Source organism: Microtus ochrogaster, chromosome 16 (genome assembly GCF_000317375.1).
Source record: "Microtus ochrogaster isolate Prairie Vole_2 chromosome 16, MicOch1.0, whole genome shotgun sequence".
Lineage (NCBI taxonomy): Eukaryota > Metazoa > Chordata > Mammalia > Rodentia > Cricetidae > Microtus > Microtus ochrogaster.
The window spans coordinates 61,984,273-61,993,604 of NC_022018.1; the positions used below are offsets into that span (position 1 = coordinate 61,984,273).

The 9,332-nt window shown below is 45.8% G+C and overlaps 1 protein-coding gene across 1 annotated transcript in view; it reads left to right on the forward strand.

Moving 5' to 3' along the window:
* The window catches only part of C16H9orf3 (chromosome 16 C9orf3 homolog), a 233,523-nt gene that overhangs the window by 20,527 nt on the left and 203,664 nt on the right, over positions 1 to 9,332 (forward strand). The window contains exon 3 of the mRNA XM_005355323.3: positions 8,919 to 9,072. Within this exon, the coding sequence (XP_005355380.1) occupies positions 8,919 to 9,072 (154 nt within the window). The remainder of the gene's footprint in view (positions 1 to 8,918; positions 9,073 to 9,332) is intronic.

Sequence of the window (9,332 nt, forward strand, 5' to 3'; positions counted from 1 at the left end):
TGTGGAGGTTCTGTGTTCCATGTGGAGGTTCTGTGTTCCATGCACATGTGATATGCGGAGGTTATGGTTTTTCTGTTTTTAGACTACAGTGCTTCTGGCAGCATTCTCACTGCTATGCATCTTTGTCTTGGCCTAGACATTCACGAATGTTTGAATGAGCGGCGTTAATGTTTGCCTTCTGACCAGCCACCCAGACAGGTGGTGTTCTGTCCACTGGTGTCCTTGGTGTTTCAGGGAAGCTAGCTGTCTGCATTGTGGTTGTATACACCAGGGAGACAGTGTTTCCTTAGGGAAGCCGTGAAGCCGTGAGGTAAGAGATGCTCATGACCTACACAGCAGCACTCACTCAGCAGGTGGCGCTCTTCCACCTTTGCAGGTTATTCTCTCCAGGTCTCCTGGCAAGAGGGTTTGTAGGATAGCATTGGCTTATGAAGCTATTGTCTGGCCTGGTTAGGGGAGGCTAGTGGGCACTGGCCCACCTGCTGCCAGTGGCAGCCCTTGGGCAGTAGTGGAGGGCTGCCATGGCCATGTCTGTGCAGAAGTGCCAACCACTCATGGAGAGGCAGCATCCCAAGAGTCATAACAGGAGAAATGCTGGGTTTGCCGGAGCCCCAGAGGATGGAGAAGGACGCCATGAGGGGAAGAACAATAAAAACTGGGAGCCTACATTCTTTTCAATGCATATATTTTACTTATTATATGTTTCTATGATATATGTATTTATATAATATAGTTATCATACACTTATAAATACATGTATCCTTATGCAGCTTGCATTTGTGATGCTGTTCCTGAAGCATTCCTACCATATGGAACAGTTTGGGCTGGATGCTCTGAAGAAAGAATTGTAAGTAGGGTGATAGTCTTGGGGTAGGAAATACATTAGATTTGAGGAGGTAAATGCGATCCATTGAATGAGAGCACATACAACTGACATTGCTGAGCGCTTCGTTCTGTTTGTCTGGCTGGCAGTAGACTCTTCCAAAGCTACATGAATGCTTCCAATAGGAAAACTTGACTGTTTTAATTTTCAGTGAAAACGACAATTTTGTTAAAGCTCTCATGTATTTGTCTGTCTTTGAACTGATATTTCTTTTTAAAAAAATTTATTTATTTATTATGCGTACAGTATTCTCAGCATTCTGTCTGCATGTATGCCTTCAGGCCAGAAGAGGGCACCAGATCTCATTACAGATGGCTATGAGCCACCATGTGGTTGCTGGGAATTGAATTCTGGACCCTTGGAAGAGCAGACAGTGCTCTATAACTGCTGAGCCATCTCTCCAGCCCCCCTGATATTTCTTTATTAGTTGATTTTATTTTGTTGTTTTTGTTTTGTTCTTTGATCTACAAGACCTCATGTAGATTAGGCTGGCCTCAAGGTTGCTCTACAACCAGTTATGACTTTGAATATGTGTCCTGCCTTCACCTCCCAGCTGGTGGCGCTGTAGATATGTACCGCTGTGCCCAGTGTAGGTGCTGAGGACTGGACTGAGGAGTCCTTCGTGCTAGGCAAGCACTCTGCCAATTGAAAACCGCCTCAGCTAACTCTTTAAATGTCAAGCCTTCTGCGAGCTGCTTAGCTTTGTGAAGATAAAGCAAACCAGCTCTTGCCTGTGTAGCAGTAAGGTGGTATATGGCAGTAGCTGCCTTTGAGGTTTCGGTAGTAGACCAGGTATGCAAGACTTGACTACCCATATACCTCACTAGTTTACTCTTGCTGATTGGTAGGACCAAAAAGTGACCACAGGACCTTGATTTTTCTCATTTTTTCCCTTTCATAAAAATGCTTGTCTCAAGATACCAAGTCACGGTCACATCCCCTCCCTCCCCGGCTCTCACCCCATGAGCTGCTCTGTCACCCTTTGTCTCTCTTCACTGGTGACTCCTTATAATGAGAGTTTTCACATCGATGCCAAGGACAGTTCTCAGCGCAGTAATGAAAACAGTGACTCAGGTAATTGTGTTAGTGCTTTCTAGGTTATGGTGTACTTATTTTCACAAGTAACTTTTATTGTAGTGTATATAATGTGCCGGGCATCAAACCCAGACCTTTGTGTATGCTTCATGAATACTCATAACTGAACTGCATCATAGCCAAAACCAACTTTTTAAATTGTCTCTTTTAAAAACCAACCCCTTTCAAGTCCTGTTATTACTGCAAAATCCAGTTATCTCTAAGGAAAATTTCAGTCCTGTTTCGAAGATGAAAATGTTTATTTGGATCTTATCATAGCTGCTACTGCACCTGTGAGACAGATGTCTCATCGCACAACTGCCTTGTGGTGTTGTTGAAATGGCCCCTAAATGTATTCCAATTTGATAAAATGATATAGGGTATATAGTATAAAGAACTCTGCTCTCTTTTTGAGGGGGTTGCAGAATCTGTGTAAGAAGGTGGTGGACTTGACTGCTTGAGTCTGTGTGAGGGAGGACCATTGCTTCTGGCTGTTCCCACAGCCTCCATCTCTGCTGCCCCTATAATGAGTCCAGGCCTCGCTATGAAGTCATTCAGGGTGGGATGGGCTTCTGGCTTCTACAGAGGAAAAACTTTGCCTAATGTAAGTACAGTGTGTTCTCTTTGTTTTGCAGCTGGTTCTGTGAGGGGGTTGGGTGCAAGTGGGTTGAATAAAAAGAAAAATGAAGGCATTCACTGTTTCATGGAGGACAGCTCACAGAAAGTAAACAGCATTTAAATAGTCTCCAAATGGCCCATTCTATATGAAGTCATGCAGGATGCCCCTTTGGGCTGTCATTCTCCTTAAATGGATCACTTTGTTTGTACTGTGTATTCATGCCATTCAACCTTAAACCTCAAATGTGGGCCTCATCAGGTCATGGTCTCAGTGCACATATGGCAGCCATACCTTCAAACATCCTTGCTCACGCCTTCAGAAAGTCTCCTGGAGTGGCTGGGAGAGGCAGCTACAGAGCACAGAGGTCGCAAGCGATGACAGCAGCAGTGACAACTGCAGCGTCCAACACTGAGACCAGGACTGTGCCTCGTGACTGTCTGCTTGTCCGTTTTATTCCTCATGTGATCCCGTGAGGTAGACACTATGATTGTTCCTCTGGTACACGTGAGGAAATTGTGTAGCCAAAGATACTAACATGCCTCAGCCAGCAGGTACAGAGCAGGAACTGGGCTAACATTTCCAGAGCCAGCATTCACCCATGGCGTTCTGGAAAGAAGTAAATCCGTTACCAGTTGTGTCTGCAGGGCAGGCTGACCACAAGGGGCAGACTCTGGAATGTATGCCCTGCAGTCCACGGGTACCCCCTGACTGTAGGCAGGCTTTGAAGACTCATAGGAGACTGGCCCAAGAGCAACACGGAAGAGGCTTTTCTTCTTGGTAAGAAGTCTAAAAATGTCCTTATAATCCAAGCTGAAAGCCCTTCCCAGAACACAGGAAGTTATCCACAGTCCAGGCTGGCTCTAGCATTGCCTAGGATTGGATCAGAACAGATGTTCAGGGGCAGAAATGCTCGAGAAACAGGATCAGGACAGATGTTCATGGACAGATGTCTTTGAGAAATGCTCCCTAGAAGCTTGGTGGATCAGTCGGGGCCTTGGGAACTAGAGATCTCTAAGGGCTGACCAGCTGGTGTGCCCTGTGATGCCACTTTTTGTTTTTAAAGTCTGAGGTATAAAATGGTCTTCTCCAAGGAGGCCATCTGCAGCACTTCAGACACAATTCCAAGTACGGACAGATGTGCAGGTTCTGTATTGGCACATTCAGGAGCCACGCAGTGGTGGCGCATGCCTGGAGGCAGAGGCAGGTGGATCTCTGTGAGTTTAAAGCCAAACTGGGTCTACAAGAGCTAGTTCCAGGACAGGCTCCAAAACTACAGAGAGACCCTGTCTTAAAAAAACAAAAAATATATATATAAAAAAATAAGAAGAGGAAGAAGAAGAAAAGAAGAGGAAGCACACACATTCAGTTGCTGATGTTGTCAGGGTACTTTTTCCACGTGGGACAATGCTCAGTCTGTCCCTTACATTCCCCAGAAGAATGAAATAGCAAACAGTGTGATTGTCCGCACACTAAAAAGCAAGCAAGCAAACAACGTTCTTTCCATTGTTAACTTCAGGGAAGACCTTGGAGGAGCAGTGCTGGCTCCAGATGTCTGGGCTGGACCCCAGCTCAGCTTTGCTGTAGCTTTCTCTGTCTTACCCCAGACTCCATGGTATTTAAGCTGCTAGCGTGTTCTACATACCTAGGTCCCCTTGTTCCTATGCCATCGTGCCCCATTGTGCCTTCCCTACTGCACCTTGAGTGCCAGGTGAGGTGTCACCATAAGATTGGCCTTCCAGTTCTGGTGAACGTAGAATTTGCTTCAGTCCCTACTTCTCCACAATCTCTAACACTAGACAGACTGCAAAGGAGCAGGTAAAGCCCCGTGCCTGGCATTGGCAGAAAGCCCTGGTGTGCAGCATGCCATTCCTAAAGGGATTCTTTTCAGGGGACTGCCTGTTCCCTATTTCCAGATTGCTCCTTCCCAGTTGTTGTACTTTACCATTTTAATAGTGTCTCAAGATTGAAGTATGTCCTTTTCTCTAGGCATGGTGACTTTCCCTTCCAATCCCGGCTCTGGGGTAAAGAGAAGGGTTGCCATGGGTTTGAGGCCAGTCAAAAGAAGAAAAAAAGATTTCTTTTTAATGATTTAACTTTAGCTATTTTACATTAAAATACAATATTTAAGAGCCAAATAATTATTGCTTTTATTACATTCTTTTCCCCAAAGAGCAGTAAATCATCTTGCTGTATCATTCTTCCTGCTTAAGAAATAACTGCTTTCACGTGGGCCTTGCAGGATACACCTCTACCCGCAGCTGCTCTGGAGCAGGAGGCAGATAGAGCTCTAGTTCAAGGCCAGCCTAGGCACTTAGTGAGGTTCTGTCTTAAAGTAAAAGTAACAAGAGGGTGGAGGACACAGCACCAGTGTTCGAGCGCTCGCCTATGGGCAAAAATAAAATAAAAAATGAAGTAGTTACTTCTGCCTCTTTCTCTGCTTCTTGGCCTTCCCCTCCCCCACATCCTTTGCTGAGGAGCTTGGTTACTCACAGATGGGCCTTCCCAGTGTCCCGTCTTCTCGTTGTGGGTCATGGGATTTGAGTTGGATCAATGCCTCAGGTTTGTGTGTGTGAAGAGCCAGAGCCAGCTGTAGTTGTGTGGCAAACTCCTCGACCAGCGAGAAAGAACGACCACGACACGAGGATTCTTCTCAGATCACGCTTTACTGGAGTGCACTTGGTTGAGAGATAACATGAAGTGAAGGGGCCCGAGAGCACTAAGGCAGCTGCTTATATATGGAGTTGGCACATGGGTTGCCCTGATTGGTTGCCACCATCAGCTGACACCAGACTGCATCGAGATAGGCCCAGGGACCCCCATTCACCGCGCATGCGGGAAGTGGGGGACAGGCAGTTCTCAAAGGCATCGCCAAATATGGAGTATAACCGGCAAGACAGGATGTGGTGCCATCTTGCAATGGCGATCCTGTCTGGCTCCCTGCATAGTTGTGCCCTTTCTAGGTGTCTATTCTACTGGGAATTAGTAATAGTGCCTTGGTGTCACCCCGCTCCATCTCCTTGGGTTTCCATGTGTACATCAAGCCCAGACTCTGTGGTCTCTGGGCCAGTGGGCAGCCTCCATGGGTGTGGGTCATGGCTCTGCAGGCGTCCTTTCTTTTCTCTTGCCTCTTTGAAGCACACTTCTGTAGATGAATATGGGCCTGTAGGAGGTGGATGGTTTGGGGCTCTTCATTCCCCTGCTTCAGTTTCACAGCACCCTTAATATGAGTAGCCTATTCTGTGTCTCAGGGATCCTGCGTTCTTTCTATCATGAGTCCCGTGGTCCCTTCTGGGATAATCCCCTGGGTTTTAATGGTCCTCTCCTACTTTCTCTGCCACGGTTTGGGGGACTTCTATTACTTGGGTATTCGGCCTCCTAGCCGTACCTTCTTCTCCCTGATTCTTACTGTTGTTTTCCCTTGGCTTGGTTTGATTTGACATTTTGTTTGACCCTATGGAGATTTCTTTACCTCAGTGTCTCATCTCATCCCTTGTTTGAGTCTTCTTTTCTCCCATAAGGCTTTTTTTTTTTTTTTTACCAATGATGTGCTTTCTGAGAGCATTTGCATTTTTTGTAGGCCTGCAATACATTCTCTTAATTCAGACTGTTTGTGTCTGGTGGTGTTAGCATCTTGAGTATGCTCCCAGTCCTCCCTCAGGAGTATTTTCTACCTACTTGCTTCTCTCAGTCTGGAACACTAAATGGGCTTTCTGTAAGTGCCTTGAAGGTCCTTGGTTTGTTTACATTTGGGAGGAGGACTTTGAATACATACATGAGTCAACCTCCCCATAACTGATCACAGGTCTCCAACATGGCATCCTGCCTCTGCTCTTGGGTTGACAGCTCCTTCTGAGTCCTCCTCCTGGACCAAAGCTTAGCTACTAGCAATCTGGGACCGAAGTAAGAGAAGATGCCTGTGGTCCCAGCATCCTGCATGCCCACATTTACCTAGCCCTATCCACCTGCCATTCTCTCCTCTCCTCCCACCCTCTTCTAGTGCGCCCTTCCTGTTCTCTCTAGAAAGTAAGCTACAGCTATTCTCCAGGGTCTGTGGAAGATGAACAGAAAGTGCAGATATACAAGGTAGGGAAGCCTACCCATAGATCTAACCACTGTCTGATGTTTAGCCAGGCTAGCTGAAGGTCAGTAAGCCCCATCCTAGACACTTTTACAACCTACTAGAGGGAACTGAAAAGCAGGCCTCGCCATTCTCTGCTGCCCACAGGATGTGAGTCTGCACCATCGTTTGCCGCCTTTGTGCGTTTGTATACAGCTTCCTGTGTGTTGTAGCTATTCTGTCTTGTTTTCTTCATTCTTTTTATTTCTGCCCTAAAGTAAATAAATAAAACCATTATCTGCATAAAGTAGGGCCTGCATATCTGTCATCCTAGCATCTACATATCTACTGTGTTGCATGGTATTCTCTGTCAAAAACAACAGTGTTTAATAGTACTGGGCGGGGGGCACGCAGGGGCAGTCTCCATTTTCACCTGAGGGCTTCTGTGTGGCTTCTCCTTTGCTAATCCCAAGGCTCTCTCCAGCTCAGGCTGGTCTGAACGCAGTGTGAAGCCAAGCTTGAATTTCTGATCTCCCTGCCTCTCCCTCCTGAGTGCTGATACTGCATGTGAGACAGGTGCTTTCAATAGTTGATGTACAGCCCTAGCTCCCAGGTCTGGATTCTGTCTTAAAGCAAAGCCCCAGTGGTCACGGTGAATTCTCAAGAAAACTGCAGGTGGTGACTAGCCCTCGCCCTTGGATTGAGATTTGGGATTTTTTTCTTTTAAATCAAAACTTTTCAAAATCAATCATATAAGGGGCTGGAGCGATGATTCATGCTTGAGAACACATGTTGCTCTTGCTGAGGACCTGGGTTTGATTCCCAGCACACACACACACAGTGGCTCTCAACCTTCTGTAACTCCAATTCCAAGGGATTTGCTACCTTCCTCTGCCCTCTGTTGACACTAGATACACACACACACACACATATACACATACACACACACTCACAAATAAATATGTCTTAAAAATTATGTATGGAGTGTATATTGGCAGAAGTTTTTGTCCTGCCAGCAGCTCCCAAATAAACACCCAGAGAATTAATATTAATTATAAACACTTAGTCAATAGCTCAGATTTGTTGGTAGCCGACTTTTGCATTTTTCAGTTATCTCATATTTTTATCTACACTTCACCACGTGGCTTGGTACCTTTTCTCAGGATGGCATGTTCATGTTCATCTTGCGTCTCTCTCTATTCTTCAGACTCTGCCCCGCCCCCGTATTATCAGTTTTGCTCTCCCGCCTAACCTTATTCTGTTCAGTTATTAGCCAGTCAGCTTCTTTATTAAACCAAACACAGTGACATATATTCACACAGTGTAAAATAATATTCTACGTGTGTGTTGGGTGGGGGAGGGTCCCTACTCCTGAGAGAAAGTCTCATGTATTCCAGGCTGTTTTCAAACTTGTAAGCTTGAATGTAGCCAGTGATTACTTGCTAACATGCCTGACTCTGTGAACCAACAGAGCAAGACGCTTCTGTAAGAATGCCATGCTAGTTCTGATGATGCATTCACATTTCAGAAACAGGAAGTTTACTACCTCATCTTTGAGAGAGGCCTAGGATTGTAAATTATCAATCATTTATTTGAGAAAAGCCTGCTCGAATGTCTGGACCAAGTAGAGAGCATCCTGAGCTGGGGTGGGAGCCCTTGGTGTCGTGAGCTCTCTACTTCAGCTTTGCATGTGCTCAGGGATGAGGGTGAGCATCTAAATAGTTAAAAGCATGAAAAAGAGACATTTCCACAAGCTAATTGGTTGTAAAGTCAGGACTGAAACCTACGTACTTCCCTTCCATAATTTCATGTTTCCTACTGTCTCCATCTTAGGGGGACTTTAATTGAATTTAGACAGAATAGTTGGATTATAGCACAGAATGATCATTCCTCATTTATTGATTTGTTCATCAAATTCGTTCATATCAGCTACATTTCCTTTTTCATTCCAGGCACGGAGGAAGAAAAGGATGTGTTCTTGTATCTATAGCAGCCTGAGGCCAGCACCCTCCATGTTTGTAGCCAAGTGGCTGCCTTAGCACCGCCTTTAGAATTAGCCTTGCTTATGGCTTTAAACCAACCTCTGGAGGAGATCAGACCTCTTGACTGCCTTCAAACCAGCATCTCTCATACTTTCTTTGAGGCCTGTAGTCTTGCCCCTCCAGGTGGCATGGCTTCCCTCCAGGATGCACTGTTCCCAGTTTTTCCCACAGGCTCTGCAAGTGTGGAATTGAGTGAGGTCCACAGCCACACAGTGCCTCATGATGATTGCTTTCTGTTCATAGGGTGCATGAGCTGGCATTACTATGTGACCATGCCAATGCCAGCCTCCACCTTCACAATTGCAGTGGGATCCTGGACAGAAGTGAAGCCTAAGACATCCCCATCAGATGAACTGGTGATAGAGCACCCTCTCCTGCCTGCAAAAGCTGACTTCAGGTTTGTGTTTGGGAGTTTGCTGACTTTACTCTGGGAATGTGAGAAACTGAGCCAGAACGGAGCTAATCAAAGCAGGGAAAGGTCTACTGGAAAAGAGAGTTGGCCTTGTAATTCATGAGGAAAGAGAAGAAAGTAAGTGGCTGGGAAGCCCTCTATGATATCAGCAGAAGCATTTCTACGTTCATTCAAATTAAAAAACTGCAAGTTCAACACTTTCCTTCCTACCCTTTAGATGTCTTAGTGGTTGATCAGAAATGTCT